The sequence below is a fragment of the Manis pentadactyla genome, chromosome 4 (genome assembly GCF_030020395.1).
Source record: "Manis pentadactyla isolate mManPen7 chromosome 4, mManPen7.hap1, whole genome shotgun sequence".
NCBI lineage: Eukaryota > Metazoa > Chordata > Mammalia > Pholidota > Manidae > Manis > Manis pentadactyla.
The window spans coordinates 172,671,432-172,690,537 of NC_080022.1; the positions used below are offsets into that span (position 1 = coordinate 172,671,432).

General features: G+C 56.3%; 2 protein-coding genes across 7 annotated transcripts; one reads left to right on the plus strand and one right to left on the minus strand.

Annotated features, from left to right (window-relative positions):
* Positions 1 to 1,586: 1,586 nt before the first annotated feature.
* Positions 1,587 to 4,358, minus strand: LOC130683272 (uncharacterized). The gene is made up of 3 exons (XM_057499531.1): positions 4,282 to 4,358; positions 3,437 to 3,867; positions 1,587 to 2,855 (listed from the first exon to the last, which is right to left on the minus strand). The coding sequence occupies exons 1-3, from the start codon at positions 4,356 to 4,358 to the stop codon at positions 2,359 to 2,361; spliced, it is 1,005 nt and encodes a 334-aa protein (XP_057355514.1). The 3' UTR covers positions 1,587 to 2,358.
* Positions 3,721 to 17,923, plus strand: UBTF (upstream binding transcription factor). 6 transcript variants are annotated; one of them, XM_036883158.2, is made up of 21 exons: positions 3,721 to 3,856; positions 6,697 to 6,817; positions 8,304 to 8,479; positions 9,026 to 9,109; positions 9,207 to 9,362; positions 11,846 to 11,910; positions 12,192 to 12,312; positions 12,667 to 12,777; positions 13,114 to 13,247; positions 13,406 to 13,547; positions 13,800 to 13,841; positions 13,961 to 14,074; positions 14,168 to 14,323; positions 14,705 to 14,860; positions 14,960 to 15,070; positions 15,505 to 15,593; positions 15,695 to 15,884; positions 16,633 to 16,680; positions 16,781 to 16,852; positions 16,945 to 17,088; positions 17,182 to 17,923. In XM_036883158.2, exons 2-21 carry the CDS (start codon positions 6,760 to 6,762, stop codon positions 17,305 to 17,307), a joined length of 2,295 nt encoding a protein of 764 aa, XP_036739053.1. In that variant the 5' UTR covers positions 3,721 to 3,856; positions 6,697 to 6,759; the 3' UTR covers positions 17,308 to 17,923. The 6 variants fall into 6 exon arrangements, with proteins under 6 accessions (XP_036739053.1, XP_036739048.1, XP_036739056.1 ...); XM_036883153.2 differs by lacking the exon at positions 3,721 to 3,856 and adding an exon at positions 3,957 to 4,286; XM_036883154.2 differs by lacking the exon at positions 3,721 to 3,856 and adding an exon at positions 5,444 to 5,568.
* Positions 17,924 to 19,106: the final 1,183 nt, after the last annotated feature.

Below are 19,106 nucleotides of genomic sequence, written 5' to 3' on the forward strand. Positions count from 1 at the left end.
TAAGCTAGAATCCCAAAGGCATGAAAGACATAACTGATAAACTGGATATTAAATTTAAAAACTTTTGCTCTCTGAAAGACGGTATCAAGAGAATGAGAAGACAAGCCATTGACTGGGAGAAAACATTTGCAAAAGACACATTTGATAAAGGACTGTTATCCAAATTATACAAAGAACTCTTAAAACTCACCAATAAGAAAATGAACAACCTGATGGAAAAATGGTCAAAGTATCTGAACAGACAGCTCACCAAAAAAGATATACAGATGGCAGCTAAGCATATAAAAAGATATTCAACGTTATATGCCATTAAGGAACTGCAAATTAAAATAATGAGATCTCAGAATGGCCAAAATCTAAAAATACTGGCCATATACCATTTGGCAATATCTGTTAATGTTCAATACATTTACATGTAATAATGCAGGAATTTCACTCCTAGAAATATACTCAGGAGGAATGAATATATTCCCCAAAAGATATGCATGAAATGTCTGAAGCAGCTTTATTCATAATAGTCAAAAATTGAAAACAACCCAAATGCCCTTAGAAGTAGAAGCATAAATTGTGGTGTATTTCTACAATGTAATACTACATAGCAACAAAAGGGAATAAACCACTATTACATGCAACATCATAAATTAATCTCAGACATAATGTTGCATGAAAAAGACCATTTGTAAGAGTATATAGTGTACGACACGACACCATGTATATGAATTCCAAAAACAGGCTAAACAGGCTATTTCAATGGCAATAAAGCTCAAATACCAATGACATTTGGAGGAGAAAATTGACTTTGCCTGAGCTTGCTAGATGCTAGAAATAGTCAATATCTTGATCTGGGTGGGTTACACGGTTACATGGTATATATATGCAATATGTATACTGTGTATATATATGTAAAAATCATCAAACCGTACACTTAAGATGTATGCACTTTATTACCTGTAAGTTACACCTCAGTAAGAATAAATAAATAAATAAATAAATAAATAAATAAGGGACAGTAGCTTAAAAGAGAAAAAGTCTTTGTCAACTCTTCAAGAAAAACTTAAAAACAGAACATTTCCAATACACATTAAATATATATATGCATTTTATATAATTGAAATAGTATGTTCATCTGTATACCATTTTAAATTACTCCATATATACTAGGAATTCAAGTACTACACTGTGGTTAATGTGTTCCAGGTACACTAGGGGTTTTATGTGAACTAGTCCTGGGATACCGACAATCCAGGGAAGGACCGGGGACAAGCTGAAAGTAGCTAGGATTATGCCTTGTCACCAGCCTGGGCTGGGGCTGTGGAATGCTAAGGCTCTGCTTCAAGATGGAGGAAAGACAACTGGGAGATACGAGATGAACAGGGAGAAGGGGCTTAAAGAAAAAGGACCAAGGGCAGATTCTCTCATCTCTGCAGATTCTCTCATCTCTGGCCCATAGCCCAAGTCCTAGACTCCTGACCTCACCAGGGACACAGTAGATGTAAAATAAGCCAGTTGGTTTCCAAGTGGGAAGAGTGCCAGCCATGATTTTTGTTGCCCAAGAAATGAAAAATCAATAATAATCATTCTTATGATTCATGTTCACCCTATTTTATTCCAAAGCACTTTACCAAAAGGTGCTATGGCACAGCCAAGAAGTTCAGAGCCAGGAGCCTCAACACCTGGACTCCAAATCTGTGTGTGAAAGACTTAGAAATTTCTTGGGACCTAAGATTCTCCCACTGTAACTGCAGCAAGTGACACTGTGGGGTATCCTACAGTTTTACTTTCCAACTGCTGGGGAGGAAAGCAGAGGAAAGAACTGCTATTCTAATTTTATAGACAAAGAAACTGAGATCAGGTAAAGTTGTGACTTGATCAAACTCACACGCTGCTATTATGAAGGTGGTGAAAGGTGAGAACTGGAGCTGGGACTTCTGACTCCAAACCCTTTACTCTTCACCAATTAAAACAAGAAAGTCAGTCTCTGCTCGATTCACGTACGGTGTGAGATGGCTTGATCCTACACAAAATGTTGTGTACATTCCAAAGACAGAGCGGGATTTGTGGGGTCAAAACTTGTAAAAAGAAGGGGGGGAGCTCTCTTTAACAAAAATAATACCAAAAGATGAATCAAAAATAAGTACAGGGCTTTGCACAAGCCCTGCAAATGAGGGGTCGTGAAGCTTAAGATTCATTAGCGTTAAGGTAAATAGCCTCTCCTACTAAAGGCGGCCTCTCCTGCCCACTAAAAAATCCGGACACACCAGATCTTGACAGGGTTTTCCTCCGTTTGTGAAACGTGGCAGATGTGGACTGTGGAAGTCCTGGGAACGGAATGTCATTTCTCCTAGGAGACAAGAGGAATTACAGCAACAGCAAGGCCGTTGTGTGATGGAGAAGGCTGTGTGCCAGAGGAGGGTCTGAAGGGACTGTGGCCGACTGGCCGAGATGTGGGCAGTAGCCGTGTCGGTGCGGGAGACTGGCAGCCTGGAAGCCCTGGAAGCCGGGAGCAATGGCGCTGCCTCCGGAGCGATGGCCCAAACAGTAGGCTCGGCTGTTGGAAGCAGGCGGTCTTAAGTCTTCTGGCTCCCTGCGTCCCGATAATTCTTCCTTTGAGGAGCGGAGGCAGAAACACAGCCGTCGGAGGGTGGATGGGGGTCCCCTCCCAGGTCTTTCAACCTCCGGTCCGCAGGATGGTGGAACGCGGAGGTTGCCCGGCTGCTGCTCCGGCGGCAAGGCCGGGTGCCAGGCTCCCCTCGCGGATCCCCGCCGCCGTCGCCGCCGGGGGGGCAGCGCCCGCGGCCTGCTTTCCCAGGGCTGGCCGAGCCTTTTTGACAAGCTGACTGCGTGGCGGGGATTGGCTGGCCCAGGCGTGACGCCGGTAACAACAAAGGTGGAGTTGGAAGAAATTAGATTAAAGGAGAGAGAGAAAAAAAAAAATTAAAGGGGGAGCTGGCAGGGGACAGGAGGCAGAGACCGAGGGGGAGATGCGCCAAGCGCGGTCGCTTGACTCCGACTTCGCTCCGGAAGCTCCGTCGCTCAAACCCACAGGGATTTTGCTCTCCACCCCCACCCTGGCCCAGCCACCAAGGCCGGGGTGGGAAGGATAACTGCTGCTTCTCGAGAAATCTCCCCAACTCCCACCCTGACACCCCTTGCTACGGCCCTGGGGGAGAACTTTGTGCCCGAACTCCTCGGATCCTAAACCCGGAGGAGGTGAGGGTCACTGAGAACGAGAAGCTCGCTCTGAAACCCGGAAGGCCCTCGCGGGGCACTAAGATAGGACGCGGCGAGGTGCTCCCCCGGTTTTTCAGTGTGTTGCAAATCTAAAAGCTCTTTCTCGCTTTTTTTGGTAACTCCCCCCCGGCCCCCCTCCCCGGCTTCAGGGTTGCAAAAGCAAAGAGCAATAAAAAAAAAAAAACGCGCACACACTCAGACACACCAGTGGCGACAGGGGAGAGTTGGAAAGACGCAGGAGAGAAGCAGGAGGCAGGAGGCAGCAGCACGAGGGGAGCAATGGGAGCGGGAAAGGAGGCAGGTTCCCTCGCAAATCCCCCTCCGGCCTCACATCGCCTCGCCGGCCCCGGCAGGGTAGCGAGAAGCCGGGCAAGCAGATGGAAGAGTGGAGCTCGCTCTACGCAGCGGGCTTGGCCGGAGAATGGAGGAGCCGCCAAGCGACCGGCTGATTGGAAGAGAAACGCAGAGCGATGGAGGCGGGGGTAGGAGGACGACTTCTCTGCGGGGACTGGCGGCGGCGTATACGCCCGGGTCGGGCGCTGCAGAGCTTGGCTAGCTTTCAACCCGCGCTCGCCGGCTCCAGCCCCGCGCGCCCCCACCCCCAGCCATCCCGGAGGCTCCGCAGGTGAGTGCGAGCTGGGGGCAAGACCCTAAAGTCTCAACACGCCGCCCTGCAAAAAAAAAAAAAAAAAAAAGCATTTTTCTCTTTTTATTTTCGTGCAGCCCCCAACACGGAGGGAGGGGAGGGGTGAGGCTGAGCCGCCCGGAGGAGGCGGAGGGGCCAGGCGAGGCCAGGGTGGCCCGGGAGGCGGCGGCGCCGAGGAGGCTCTGACGGGCGAGCGCTCGGAGCGGCGCTGCGCTGCGCCGAGGCGGGCGGGCGGGCGGGCGGAGCGGGGCGGGCGGAGCGCGGCGCGTGGGGCTCGCCATTAGCCGTCGCTCCGCTTCGCCATCTCGGGCTTTGTCTGGCGACTCGCTGCCCCGGCGTCGGCTGCGGCTCGGCTCTTCGGCCCGCCGCAACCCTAGGTATCCCTGGCCCGCGCTCTCTTACACGCTCGGTAAGTGAGCCCCGACGCGGCCGATTTCGGGGGAGAGGGGTTGCTGCGAGTGGCGGCGGCGCCGATCTCCATGCGCCCGGGCAGGCCCGGGGAGCCATGCCGGGCTGGATTGAACCGGCTCCCAAAGAGCCTTCAACGCCGGAACCCGTCGTCGCCTCGCCGTTTCCTGGGTGTAAGGCGCGAAGGGAATTTTTTTTTTTTTTAATTAGCAGGGAGAGTATTTTGTAGAGGTAATTTTTTTTTTTTAAGTTTCGTGTGTGTGCTGTTCGGCTGCGAGGGAACCGCGAGGTAGGCGAAGAAGCCTGGCGCCGCTATCGGCGGGCGTGCGCCCCAAGCTGGTGGCCACGGTCCGGGGACGAGGGTGGGCGCGGACCGCCCGCTTGGGAGGCGGGAAAGGGTTGCAATGGAAGCCCGAATCCGAGCTGGGAGGACGTCGGGGAGAGCTCCATAGCAAGGCTGCAGGCACCCCAAGCCTCCCTGGCCGCCTGGGGGCCCTCCCGGCACCCTCTCTGCGGCCGCGCCTCGCGCCCTCCCTCCCGCGCCGGCGAAGCCTGCTAGTTCCCCCGCGGGTCTGGCGAGGTCGCTCTCGGCGCCCGCCCGCCTCGGCTCCGAGCCCCGCCGCCATCCGGGCGGCTGCGTGTCTCCCTGCCCCGGCCCCCCCTTCCCCGGCGGCGGCAGCAGCAGCAGCCGCCGCTGCCGCCACTACCACCACCCCCTCCCCTCCTTCCTTTCCTCCGCCTCGGCCGCCCGGGTCCCCCCAAGCTCCCGCCCCTCCTCCCAGCTGCCCCCCGCGGAGCCCGCCCGGGCAGGCTGTGGGAGGGAGCGGAGCCGGCGAGGCGGGCGGGCTGGCGCTCGCTCCCCGGGGGTCGGTGTGCGCTCTACGGGGAAGGACGCGTTCGCTGCCCCGCTTCTCCTGCCCCCCCTCCCGCTCCTCCTCCTCCCTTCTCCCTCCTCCTCCCCGCTCCGGCGGCGGAGGCTGCGGCGGCGGCAGGGGGTGTGCGAGCTGAGGCCGGGGCCGGCGGGCGGGCGGCGGGCGGGCTGCCTGCAGGCGGAGGGCGCTGTGCTTTGTGCTTTTCGCCGCGAGGAGCAGCAAGCAGCAGCCACCGCCGCCACAGCAGCAGCAGCCGCCGCCCAGCGCCGCCGCCGCCGCGCCCGGAGGAGGAGCCGCTGCCGCCGCGGGAGGGAGCTGCGGCTGTGCCCGGCCGAACGGGGGAGGGCGCCGCCGCTCAGAGCTGGGGAGGGAGCCGCTGGAGCGGGAAGCGTGGAGGCCGCTCTGCTCCGGGTAACCGAGGCAGCTGAGGACGCGCGCCGGGGTCGGGCGGCGGGGAGCGACCCGCGAATGCGGTGGACGCCCGGAGGGGCCCCAGGGCGATCTCCCAGCAGGGGACTGGGCCAGGGAGAACCAGGACACTGGAGAGGACGCCGAGAGCCGGGGGAGGGGAGGGCAGGAAGCGAGGCCCGAGCCGAGCCCCGGCCGCGGGCGGAGGAGCCCGCGCTTCTCCGAGCCGCCAGGCGCAGTTCTCGCCGGCCGCCGGAGGGGGCATCGGGGCCGGTGAGCGCTGCGCCCCCGCCTCCCGGCCGCCGTCCTCCCGCCCTTTCCTTGGCTCGGCTCCCCGGAGGCCGGGGCGGGGGCGCCGGCGGGGCTGGGCCGCAAGCTCGGGGGAGGAGGCGACGGTTGCCGCCGTGGTCGCGCCTCTGCGCTGGGATCCTCCGGGCGCGTCGCGGTGGCTGGACGGTAGCGGCGCCTCTGGCCGGGGTGGGTGGCTCGGGGGCGGGGGGCAGGCTAGGACGCTTCTCTCCGGCTGCTTGCCCGCCCAGGCAGGCGGGGACGGCGTCGGGAGCCCGAAAGGGGGGGTCGCGGGAATCCGGATCCGGTCCCCGGGGGCGGTGCGGCCGCTGCGCTCCGGGGCTGGCGGCGGCTGCGCGGCGTCCGGGTCCCCGCCGGGTTGCGGAGGCGGGGGTAACCGGCCGGGGGGAGGCGAGAGGAGGAGACTGTGGCGCGCGGCCGCTTCCGCGGCCGCGCGCGCCCTTTACCCGCCCTTCCTCCTCCCCCGCCCTCCAGCCTGGGGCCTCCCCCGGGCGGGCGTACGGAGGAGGAGTTTTTTTTTTTTCGGCCTGGGTGGGGGAAGGAGGGCGGGCGCTAGCTGCACGCGGGAGCTGGAAGCAGCCTCTTGCGTGGGCAGGGGAGGGCGCACGCCGCGGACCCAGGTTGCAGGGGGTGGTGGGGGACAGGGATATAGGAGGAAGAGGAGGGCGTTCGCGCACGGACCGATCCATTAAGTCTTCTAGGGTCTTGGCAGAGTCTCTATGAAATTGGGGACTTGTACCTTCTTACCCCGAAAGGGGAGGGAGGAACAGAAAGTCCCTTACCTCTCAGCCCGCCTGAGTTGGGGACATATCTCTTCCAAAGGTTGAGGTCGCTTTGACCCCGGGTTGCCCGGCCAGCAAGAGGAGGTGGCTGGACGGCTAGAGAATGAACGGAGAAGCCGACTGCCCCACAGACCTGGAAATGGCCGCCCCCAAAGGCCAAGGTAGGAGCTCCCATCCTCATCCCTCTTTAACTTAAATCCTCTTTTCTCACAGGGCTGCCTGCAGGGCCCACTCCTCTTCCAAAGGATTTGTCTCTGAATTGAGATGGTAGGGGGTGGTCCTTAGTGTTTATAAGAGTCAAGCATATCTCACACTGGGGGTTTAACTAAACTCCAAACATTTGGCTTTGAGCCTATAAAAAGTATTTCTCATACTCCTTCCCCCCCAAGTTTGAGAAGAGGCAGCATGTGCAAACCTTCCTTCTGGGGTTCCCAGTCAGCCAGGAGTCTAGCCCAGTGGCCTGGAATAGGAGGAAGGATGAGGAATGTGGAGGAAAGAGAAAGGGGTTGGGAAGGCTTTCCAGGCTTTTATTGTTATGAAGAGGAGGACAAGGTTGTGGTGAGACAGGTGGAGAGAAAGGGTGTTTTGGTGGTTTGAGGCTCCAACCCATGGAGATAGATACATAACTAGACCCTACCCTGTCCAGTAGGGATCCAGTGTGTATGGGGGCAGGGAGCAAGGTGAGGTTGAGCATCTGGCAGTGAGCATCCTCTCATCTGGGCATTGAGAGGAAAAAGGATTATGGATCCATGTGACTTGTCTTGTGTCCCTGGCCCAGGTTCCAAGATGCAAATGCAAATGAAGAGCCCTTTTGACTCCTAGCCTTGGGTAGCTATTGTCCCAGCTTACCTTGTCAGGATAGCCACCCTCCACAGTAACCTCACTGGAGCTGCATTTCAGTGGCTGGAAATAGTTGGTCCAGACCCTCTTTTTTTTTCCTCTCTGGGGAGTTCAACTGAGAAGACAACTCAGTTCTGGAGGTTCAACTCAGGGAAGGGCATTGAGATTGTTTGCCCACCTGCCTGTTCTGCCTCACAGCTGCCCTGTGTGGTTCTTCATTTCCATTTGCTTTTTCTTACTTGCCCAAAATTCTTCTTTGGTCTCCCTTGAGGGGCCTAGAGGGAGGGGGTTGATAGAACATACATATCTCTAATGTTGGTTTCCAGCTATGCTGGAGGGAAACATTTGCCTGACTTCTCCTTACTGCCCACATCCCATCCGCAATCCTTGCACATTTAGGGTATCCACTTAGAACTTGAACTTGGTGACACATTTAGATGTGTTGCCTCCTTGCTTCCTTCCCTTCCTTCTCCGATAAGCTAGCTGTCTTCCCTCAGGGCCCAGAATCATTGTAGCTTCATTTCCTCCCCTTCCCCACAATAAACGGAGGCCCATGGCAGCCTGGCATGTTAGAAATGATAATAGCTTTGAAGTAAGCCAGGCTTACTAGGTATGATGCTGTCTGGACTAGAGTCCCTTCTCTAATCTATATGACCACAGTTTTTCTTTTCTTGTCTGTACCTTTAGAGGGAAGGTAACCAAGGATCTGGGAAACTCTGGGGAGGAAGGGTTGAACACTTAAGACTGGGGAACAGATGGGGAGATAGCATAAGCCAGGCGTGATCGCCTTTCTTAACCCCTCTGCAGACCGCTGGTCCCAGGAAGATATGCTGACTTTGCTGGAATGCATGAAGAACAACCTACCATCCAATGACAGCTCCAAGTTCAAAACCACTGAGTCACATATGGACTGGGAAAAAGTAGCATTTAAAGACTTTTCTGGAGATATGTGCAAGCTCAAATGGGTGGAGATTTCTAATGAGGTAACTGATTTCCCCTTCCTGATGTATGCATACATGTACCCCTGCCTCAGCCTTCCTGGTGGGGGAGATGAAACAAGCCTATAAACAGGAAGGAAAAAGACCAGGCGAGGTGCTCATGTGGTCGCCCTTGTGCATTTTGGGAGGTGGCATGGTTGACAGCACTGGCCTAGAGTTCTCAGTTCTGCCACTTTCTAGCTTTGTGGCCTTGAACACTTACCGTCTTGGAGCTTCTGTCGCCTGAGCTGTTCTGGGGATTGAATGAGGTGCTGGCATGGACAACCACATCGAGGTCAGGTGGTCACTTTGTTGCTGTCCTTTGGTGTGTACTGACTGCCTGGGCCTCTGCAGTAAGCATGGGCCAGTGCCTGGGTGTCTGCCTGGGTGCCAGGGGCTTCCTGAGTTGTGTGGCTGTTGGCCTCTGCCTCTCCTCCTTTGATAAATTCAGTCTAGTGGGAAGTAGAGGAGATCTGTTAGAAATGGGGGTATGCTCCTGGGTGCTTATCTTTTCTGAACTTCCCGTTCCACTCACTTCCCTTCTCCCTCCAGGTGAGGAAGTTCCGTACGTTGACAGAATTGATCCTTGATGCTCAGGAACATGTTAAAAATCCTTACAAAGGCAAAAAACTCAAGGTGAGTTTCCAGGTGGAGGAACATGAAGGGTAGGAGAGAAATGGTCCAAAGAATGGATGGTGTCTGACCTTCACCATGACCTTGTCCCTCCTTCCAGAAACACCCGGACTTCCCAAAGAAGCCCCTAACCCCTTATTTCCGCTTCTTCATGGAAAAGCGGGCCAAATACGCAAAACTGCACCCTGAGATGAGCAACCTGGACCTGACCAAGATTCTGTCCAAGAAATACAAAGAGCTGCCCGAGAAGAAGAAGGTGGGGGGAGGGGACTAAAGTGGGGGAAGGGAGGCGGCTGGGAGCAGCTGATGTAGTGTAGGTCAGCCATTGGGTTGGGGGGCAGTACTTAGAGGGACTTGGCATCAGGGATATGGGTGGGTCAGCAGAGCAGAGTGTAGGGTCTTGGGTAGCTCCACCTGACCACCCCCTCCCAGGCCCACATACTGTACGGCACAGTCGAAGGTATAACCCAGACTGAGGCAAGTGCTCAGACCAACCTCTCACCCCCAGACAATTTGCAGAGTCCTCCACAGAGCTCTGCTCCCAGGAATGCATTTTGTTAGGCCTGCACAGCAGTTTACCCTCTGATGTTTCCCCACATTATCTCATTTGATGCTTGCAATATTCCTCATAAAGGGAACTCCAGGAGAAGGGCTTATCCCAATTATGAGGGAAAGGAACTGAGGTTTGGGAGGGAATCGTTACCCAAGTCACAGAACTAATGACACCAGACCGGGACTTCAGTTTAGTGTTCACAACTCCCTATTTAATGCTCTTCTCACTGCCACATCCACACATTAGTTGGGCTTCCTTCCTCCATATACACATTTGCCTGAGGATGCATGTTGTCCCTTGTGGTCTCATGTTAACCTTGAGCAGAGGTTGCCCCAGCCTCTTGGGCAGGGGTGGACACAGTTGAGCATGGTGAGGTCAGGTGGTCCCTCACAGAGATAGGCAACACATCACTGGAGGAGCCTGCAGCTAGGACACAAGATGGGGTGGGCAGAGAGATGAACACTAAGAGGAGATGCTGGGTGGTGAAATGGAGCCAGGGAGAGATGTCGGTGAGGGGAAGCAGGAGAGACAGGAAGGCACATTTGCCAGGAAAGGGAAAAAAATTGTACATAACCGGCTCTCGGCAGATGGCACCAGCCATCACACTGTGAGTAGCTCTTTTCCTGGTCTGTGCACTCTGGCTGTGGGCTCACATGGCCTTGGTTCTTTACCCAAGAAAGGATCTAATTGGCTGGGTAAAACCAGCTGTCTGCAACTGCTGTCTGAGCTGAGCAAGAGGATGAATTGGCTGGAGTTCTTGACCTTTCTGATGGAGACACTGCAGAGCTAACTGTACATGAGACACCCAGACACTGATGGAATGGGAGGGAGAGGCAGAAGGTCTGAGGACCAGAGAGGGATGGGAGAAACTATGTGGTAGAGTGGACAGGGTGCCGGCCTGGCGGATACAAGACATGGGCCTATTCTCCTGACTGCCACTGAACCGCTGTGTGTGTGGCCTTTGGTAAGTCACTTAGCTTTCTGGGCCTGGTCTTTATTTGAGGTGTGGAGGGTGAGCCTGATCTATGTGCCTCCCTCCTGCTCTAAAAGCTGCTGTTTAGTGTGCTGAGGGCTGAGACTGGGGCAGAGGAGGCTGGGCTCTGCTCCTGGTTTTCTGCAGGAACTCCAGGAGAAAGTGGGGCTGCTGCTCTCCCTGTACCTGGTGCCTCTTCTGTGAGAGGCAAGGGTTGGGCTTGATCACCATGAGCCCTGACCCCATCCAAGGCTGATTTGGGAACTGGGGGAAAAAGGAAGGAAAGATGGACATTGAGCAGGAGCCAGGACAGGAGGTGGATAAGGGAGGGAGGGACACTGGAAAGGAAGAGTGAGGAATGTGGGGAGGGAGGAAAGCTGCAGAGCAGGAGCAGGTGATAGTGGGAAGGGAGGCCTGGCTGATGAAAGTGGGTGGTGAAGGAGGAGAAGCCAAGGGGCAGAGAACGAGTGGGCTGAGGGAGGGAAGGTTTGAGGAGGCAGGCAGCCTGGAGGAAGAGCTGGGAGGCAGGAAGGAGGTGATGGTTAAGGGGAGTTGGGAGTGGGTCAGAATGGTGGAGGTGTGCAAAGGATAACCAGGGACCCAGAGGGAGTAGATGGGGGGGGGGAATCCAAAATCGGGAAACAGGTCTATTAAGATGTCATTAGCATTACAAAAACTGATCCTGGGTCCCCGTCAACACAATCTGCCCTCATGCCTTGGAAGCTGGACTCAGCCTGCCCCTGGCCCTGTGGGCCACCTCTGAGGGAGCAGACCACTACCAGCTACCACATGGTAGTAGGAAGCAACAGGGACAAGGCCACACCTTCTCGTGACTTGGTATTGTAAGAGTTTGTGGTGTTGGGGAAAGCTGCGTTGGTAGGGTCATGGGGAATCCCAGCCATGTCACTGCTCACTGTAACTGGGTAATGCCATGTTCCCCTTCTGGGACTCTCCCTCTCATAAAAGGAGGGAATAGGATGTAGGATGTGTCCTGGGAGATGCCTGTAGCTCTCACTGTCTGTGGTTCCAAGCCAACAGTCTGGGCTACGGTTGAGTCCCACCAGCTCACTGGAACGCAGGCTGCCATCTTGTGCCTGCTCCTGCTCTCTCTAGTCTACCTTACCCACTGGGAGGCAAAATAGCAAGGAGGACTCAGTGACTTTTATAGCTCAGGCCTTGGGTCGTGGATGACCCCGTCCCCTCCTCCCCCCAGATGAAATATATTCAGGACTTCCAGAGAGAGAAACAGGAGTTCGAGCGAAACCTGGCCCGATTCAGGTAAGGCAGTGGAGCCCAAGGAGGGCCACAGGGCGCTGGGTGTGGCAGGATAGGGCAACACTGATCAGAGCCTTGAGCCTGCTCTCTGTGAGGCATGAAAGATGGATGGGTTACATGTAGACCTCAGTGGGCCATGCTCAAGGTCAGGGAAAGCAGACAGCTGTTGTCCTGCTAGGCCCAGTTAATAGGCCTAGGAACCTTGGTGGGTGGGGCCAGTAGCTGGGGCCTCCCTAGCACGATCCTTCTCTACCTGCTGATTGTTGCTCCCATGCCTGGGCTAGGGAGGATCACCCTGACCTAATCCAGAATGCAAAGAAGTCGGACATCCCTGAGAAGCCCAAAACCCCCCAGCAGCTGTGGTACACCCATGAGAAGAAGGTGTATCTCAAAGTGCGGCCAGATGTGAGTGTCCGGCCAAGGGGAGGGGGCGGAGTGCGCACGGTGGTGGCAAGTGGGGGGAGCCGCACCAGGTCAGCCGGTGCAGGGGAGCAGGAGAGGAGGCCCCTCCCCAGGGGTGGGCTGCATGGACAGGGCCTGGGCCAGCTGGCGTGCGAGCGTGTGCGTGCGAGCGTGTGTGAGCCTGTCCCCCTTGCACCCAGGCGGGACCCCCGCCTCTCTACCTTCCCCTCCTGGCCTGTGGGGGACACTTGTGTGACCTCCTGTGGCCTGAGGGGGTGGGGGCCTCTGTGCCCCCGTCCCCCTCCCCTCCCCCTGCCCCTGGCTGCCTGTGTGTGTCTGACGGCTTTTGGTTTGCAGGCCACTACGAAGGAGGTGAAGGACTCCCTGGGGAAGCAGTGGTCTCAGCTCTCGGACAAAAAGAGGCTGAAATGGATTCATAAGGCCCTGGAGCAGCGGAAGGAGTACGAGGTTAGGCTTCCGCTGCGCTCCTCCCCATCCGGCTCTTCACGAGCCTCTGCCCTCTGACTCTGGCCTCCGCACTCTGCAGGAGGCAGTCACTCTCCATCCCTCCACTGAGGGAGGGGCCTTCTGGGCCCCTCACCTCTGCCCCTAGGCCCCCGCCCCTCCCCCCATGAGATCTCAGGCTAGGGCAGGGCAGGGTACCACATCTCGTGTGACACAGCAGACACACGGCCACCCCCAGCTTTGCTCCCTGCCTCCCCTCCCCAGCGGCTCTCCCCCCTCCCCAGCCCCGACTAACCCCACACCCCGTTGCCCTCCATCCTCCCCCACCTCACTCTGCAGGAGATTATGCGTGACTATATCCAGAAGCACCCTGAGCTGAACATCAGTGAGGAGGGCATCACCAAGTCCACCCTCACCAAGGCCGAACGCCAGCTCAAGGACAAGTTTGATGGGCGACCCACCAAGCCACCTCCGTGAGCGCTGCCCTGGGGCGGGTGGGTGAGTGGGCAAGGGAGCAGTTAGCTGGGCCGGTGAAGGACCTCAGCCAGGCTCTGCAAGTGAGGAAGCCCACTGCCCTGGGCTGCCCTGGTCATTCACAGGGACACTCCTCCCGTCCTGCCTCTTCTGATAGGAACAGCTACTCGCTGTACTGTGCAGAGCTAATGGCCAACATGAAGGATGTGCCCAGCACAGAGCGCATGGTGCTATGCAGCCAGCAGTGGAAGCTGCTCTCCCAGAAGGAGAAAGATGCTTACCACAAGAAGTGCGACCAGGTGAGCTGTGTGGCAAGGACTTCTGGAGACTCCTGGGCCCTGCCTCGGTCGTTTGAAGCATGAGGTCCGACCCCAACCACCGTCAGTCAGTCATTGGTCAGACATGACTTGGGCAGACGGTCTCAGACCTTGTGCTTTCCGTCTGTGGAGGACACTAGGCCCTAGGTTCTGGACATCTTCCTGAGGGCTATTGTTCCCCAAGCACTGGAAGATCCGCCCTGAGACTGACCTTGACTCCCCTTCCTTTCCCAGAAAAAAAAAGATTACGAGGTGGAACTGCTCCGTTTCCTTGAGGTAAGTGTTCATTTAGGTGGGGCACTGGGCAGAGAGGCCTGGAGATTGGTGGGCAAAGTCCTCAGGACAGCCTGGGACCTAGGCATGCAGCCCCTTAACACCTCTTCTCCCTGGACTAGAGCCTGCCTGAGGAGGAGCAGCAGCGGGTCCTGGGGGAGGAGAAGATGTTGAACATCAGCAAGAAGCAAGCCACTGGCCCAGCCTCTAAGAAGCCCTCCCAGGAAGGGGGCAAGGTAGGCTGGGAGCATGACCACACAGCACTGGGGCAGGGAAGGCGGGGCTCTTGTCAACACCCATGGACCCTGATCCTCTTTGTGCACCTACAGGGCGGCTCAGAGAAGCCCAAGCGGCCCGTGTCAGCCATGTTCATCTTTTCTGAAGAGAAGCGGCGGCAGCTGCAGGAGGAACGGCCTGAGCTCTCAGAAAGTGAACTGACCCGCCTTCTGGCCCGCATGTGGAACGACTTGTCAGAGAAGAAGAAGGTCAGGCCCACCAGACCAGAGGGGTTGTGGGGCTGAGTCTGGGCCGCTTCTCCCAGAAGGGCTAGCTGCACTTCCTCACCCCTGCCCAGCATGAGCCACACGTGGGCCTGGCTCAGACGGTGGGGCTGAGAGTCCAGGAAGCGGGAAGGTGGGAAGCTGTCTGCTGAGGGCTGTTAGCTCCCTAGGGAGCAGAGCGGTTGGTGGGGCTGAGCCCCAGGCTGGAGACATCTGCACCAGCCCACGCCTCTTGCTTGCCCCACCCTGGAGGTGCCGATGGTGGAGTGGGGGGGAGGGGGAGGTGCCTTCAGCTGCTGGATGGTGAACGCACGCCCCCTGGAGGTGGCCACCAGAAGGCTGATGCCCATTGCTGTCCCTCTGCAGGCCAAGTACAAGGCCCGTGAGGCAGCACTGAAGGCCCAGTCTGAGAGGAAGCCAGGTGGGGATCGTGAGGATCGGGGCAAGCTGCCAGAGTCACCAAAGAGGGCCGAGGAGATTTGGCAACAGAGTGTCATCGGCGACTACCTGGCCCGCTTCAAGGTAGCAGGGTGAGGGAAAGGGGTTCTGCAGCCTGCCCATGCAGGCCACCTCCATCCCCAGGCGACCCCTCCCAAAGCTGACATCCTTGCCTATCCCTAGAATGACCGGGTGAAGGCCTTGAAAGCCATGGAGATGACCTGGAACAACATGGAGAAGAAGGAAAAACTGATGTGGATCAAGAAGGCAGCTGAAGACCAAAAGCGATATGAGGTGGGAAGGGCCTGCTGGTTAGCACAGTGGGTGGGGTGGAGCTGGGGCCACCTCCCTCCACATAAAACTCAGAAGCATCCTTTTGGTTGGGCAGCTTTCCTTAACCGTGGGAGGCTTGGAGCCAGAAGTCCCACCCAGCCTTGGTTGTGTGGCCATGAGCAAGTCCCTTACCTTCCTTCTCTGAGCCTCAGTCACACATCTGTAAAATCAGGGTGATACCAGTCATGTTAATGCAACTATGAACACACTTCCAAACAGTGCCTGACATAGGTGTGAGTTGTTAAGAAGTTGCTTCCTGGCTGTGCCTCAGTTTCTCCTCCTTCCTGATATATAAAAGGCGAGCCTGCTAAGGCACTGATGGCATGGGGCAAGAGGTAGAAATCTTTCAGGGATGGCGCATGGGATGAGGGTGACCTTGCCCGGCTTCCCTGCAGAGAGAGCTGAGTGAGATGCGGGCACCACCAGCTGCTACAAACTCATCCAAGAAGATGAAGTTCCAGGGAGAACCTAAGAAGCCTCCTATGTGAGTCTGGGGGCTGGAGCCTACCCTGGCGGTGGACAGGGTCCAGGCTGGAGGACTGCTTGGTTGGCATCCTGACCCTCTGCACCACCCCTGCCTCCTAGGAACGGTTACCAGAAGTTCTCCCAGGAGTTGCTGTCCAACGGGGAGCTGAACCACCTGCCTCTCAAGGAGCGTATGGTGGAGATTGGCAGCCGCTGGCAGCGCATCTCCCAGAGCCAGAAGGAGCACTACAAAAAGTTGGCAGAGGAGCAGCAGAAGCAGTACAAAGTGCACCTGGACCTCTGGGTCAAGGTGAGAGGGCAGGGGAAGAGTGAGGCATCGTGCCAATTGATTTGCATTCATGATTTCATTCAGTGTCCCGGCAGTGCTACAGGGTAATGATTCCTATCGAAGATAAGGGAACCAAGGCTCAGAGAGATTAAGTAACTTACCTAATATCAACAGCTAAGAAGTAGAACAGTCCAAGTCAGACTACCTTTTCCTTTCTCCATCTGGGACCTCTCCTAGACTCTGGTTTGGCCCCCAGTCTCTGAGCCCCCCCTCTGCACCTTGGTTCAAAGTCAGATCTGTAAAGTGGGGAGAGTCACCCATGCCTTTCCCAGCCACCTAGGCAGTTTGGTCAAAGACCTAGGAAAAGAGCAGGCTTTAGGTATTCCAGAAGTTGGGCGAGCTCCAGATTGTCCCATCAGTAGCTGTGGACTTGGTGTTGGATGGGAGTGATAATGCCAGGCTATGGGAATCGTTATGGGGGGCTTCTTTGAGTTGAGGAAGGCCCTGATTTGAGCTTCCATTTGGGTACAGCAACAGGAGGGACATGAAAACCAGTAGCCTTAGGACAGGGTGGCTTAGAAAAGGATTCAGGACATCTTAAAGCAGAAACACTGGAGCTGCGTTCTCAGGTTCCAGGGGCTCTCCACAGAGACCCAACGTATGGGAGTACAGATGGGGTGGTGGCACATAAATGCTCACCTATTGCCTGGCACTGGTTAGCAGGAGTTTGGGGCAGTGTTGCAATCTTCTCTTCCTCTTTCTTCCCCAGAGTCTGTCTCCCCAGGACCGTGCAGCATATAAAGAGTATATCTCCAGTGTGAGTCTGGGAGTAGGGTGGCACTGGGCTGGGCTGGCGGCGGGAGGTACCTGGAGCTCACGGCTGCTCCCTTTGTCTGTGTCCCCATCCTCTCCTGTAGAAACGTAAGAGCATGACCAAGCTGCGAGGCCCGAACCCCAAATCCAGTCGGACTACCCTACAGTCCAAGTCGGTAAGGAGCTCTTCCCAAACTTGGGGGCAGGTGGGGGTCTGCGGTGCCTGGAGGGGTGTGGCAGAGGTCTGATACGCCTCCATCCTCCCCAGGAGTCCGAGGAGGAGGATGAAGAGGAGGAGGAGGACGAGGACGAGGATGAAGAGGAGGAGGAGGAGGAGAACGGGGACTCCTCCGAGGATGGCGGGGACTCCTCCGAGTCCAGCAGCGAGGATGAGAGCGAGGACGGGGATGAGGTGGGGTGGACGGGGCACGGCGGGAGGGGCAGGTGGGCCCCCCCAGGGTGGCCAGCTGGTGACTGCACATTCCCTGCCTCCCCCCGCCCCCAGAATGAGGAGGAGGATGAAGATGAGGACGACGACGAGGATGACGACGAGGACGAGGACAATGAGTCAGAGGGCAGCAGCTCCAGCTCCTCCTCCTCCGGGGACTCCTCGGACTCGGACTCCAACTGAGGCCCGGCCCCTACCAGGGCTCCCTCCCAAACTCACCACCTTTGTTTCTCCCCCATGTTCTCTCCCTCACCCCTGGCCTCCCCTACTTTCTTTTCTTTTCTTTTTTTTTAAACAAAATATGGTGGGGGGAGGGGCTGGAGGAGCCCAGGCCAGGACTCTGCAGCCTCAGAGACATCAGCCCTGGGGGGCCCTCCAGGAGTGCGACCATCAGACTGAGCCACCACTGGACCCGCCCGGCCCACCCGTCTTCTGCACTTGCAGTTCCAGCATGGACAATGGACCTGGGAGTTGGGTGGGGGTCCCAAAGCGTTGAGAGAGGCCCTCTACACCTGCAGCCCAACCCATGAGAGGGTGATAGCTGGGGGGGGGTAGGACCCCTCCCTTCCCAGAGGAGCTTGCTGCCTGGACCTACATTGGAACTGGAGGCAGGGAACTTGGGAGAGGAGGAGGCGGGCGCCTATGAGAATGTAGGTGCTGCTCCATAGCCCTCTCCCCTGCCCCTGCAGGAAGGAGCTGCCTGGACCCATTCGTGGGGGAGGGGGCAGAAGTGTTTTTTATATATGTGTATATATTTTTTTTTTAAGCTCTGAGCTGTCAACGAGACGTTTCCTACCGATCTCGGCTGCCGTCTCTGTTGTCATTTCTTGGAGGGGGAGGGTTTAGGGGATAGGTTTGGGACTTTTTTTAAAACAGTCTTGATGTGTATGGTGAAGTGTGTATGTGTATGTGTGTGTGGTGTGTACATAGCATGGGTGCCCTGTGGATGTGTGCAAAGGCTGTGTGTGTGTGTGTGTGTGTGTGTGTGTGTGTGAGAGAGAGAGAGAGAGAGAGAAGGGGAAGCCCACCTCAGTCTGTGAATCTGGTAAAAGGGTTTGTGAGGGCCAAGGAGATACTGGTCCTGGTGGGAACAGCTGGGGAAGCCCCTTTCTCAACATCCTCTGCTTTGCCTAATCTTGACTCCATTTGGGAGGGTATACTGAAGCCTCTCTGATGCTTCCTATACCTCCTTCCCTTTGCCAGGCTCACATAGCTGAGCTGCTGCTGATCTCCAGGATCAAGCAGGACAGTAGGGGGGTAGACAGACTGAACTGTAAAGCTCTTACTTGGTGGGAAAGACCTCTCCAGCTCATCTGAGGTGTTGCCTGGCTACCCCTGGGCTCAGAACCTCGGTTTCAAGAAATGTGTTGGAAGCACGTCCCTCCTGCCTCTTCCCCATATCCTCCAGCACCCCACCCCCATTTCCTTTGATTTCTCAGGTCTGCTCCCTTCCCTACCCACCCCTAATACTCACAGCTGGGGAAGGTGTTTGCAAAAGCAGCTTCTGCAGCTCGTTCTCTAACCTTCCCCAGCCATCCCCAAGTTTTTGGTGCCCCGCTTTCTTAGAATCTTAAGCCAAGCCACCTTGTCTGGATTGGATTTTTTTGTTTTTGTTTTTTTATTAAATTTTGGCTTTTTTTTTTTTTTCTAATCATGTCAGTGAGCTATTGTGGCTTGGTGCTTTTCCACCTTCCCGCTCTGAATGAAAGCCAAAGGATGGGGGAAGAGTGGGAACTCTGCCTAGGAGGAGGGGTGGGAAAGAGGGGTCCCGCTCCCAATGAAAGGCAAACAGTCGACTTTGCCTCTGACATGGTGCTGGGGTGGGGAAAGGGACCCTCCGTTCCCACTCCCCTTCCTTTGTCATGACCCTGGTACAGGGGTTCGTAGGTTCCGTTTCTAACCAAGAGCCCCTGCAAAGAACCCATTTCCCTATTTGGGTGCCCCTGCACTGTTGTGCTTTAGTGGAATGTGTTTTCATTTAA

Excerpts from the sequence above, each read along its gene's own strand:
- LOC130683272 (XM_057499531.1), bottom strand. The coding sequence starts at position 4,358 with ATGGAGATCGGCGCCGCCGCCACTCGCAGCAACCCCTCTCCCCCGAAA. Across the intron at positions 3,868-4,281 it reads TCGGGGCTCACTTACCGAGC|CTCGCACTCACCTGCGGAGC; the intron begins GTGTAAGAGAGC and ends TCTTGCCCCCAG. Across the intron at positions 2,856-3,436 it reads ACTCTCCCCTGTCGCCACTG|CCAATCCCCGCCACGCAGTC; the intron begins GTGTGTCTGAGT and ends CGCCTGGGCCAG.
- UBTF (XM_036883158.2), top strand. The coding sequence starts at position 6,760 with ATGAACGGAGAAGCCGACTGCCCCACAGACCTGGAAATGGCCGCCCCC. Across the intron at positions 12,778-13,113 it reads AGCAGCGGAAGGAGTACGAG|GAGATTATGCGTGACTATAT; the intron begins GTTAGGCTTCCG and ends CTCACTCTGCAG. Across the intron at positions 16,681-16,780 it reads ATAAAGAGTATATCTCCAGT|AAACGTAAGAGCATGACCAA; the intron begins GTGAGTCTGGGA and ends CCTCTCCTGTAG.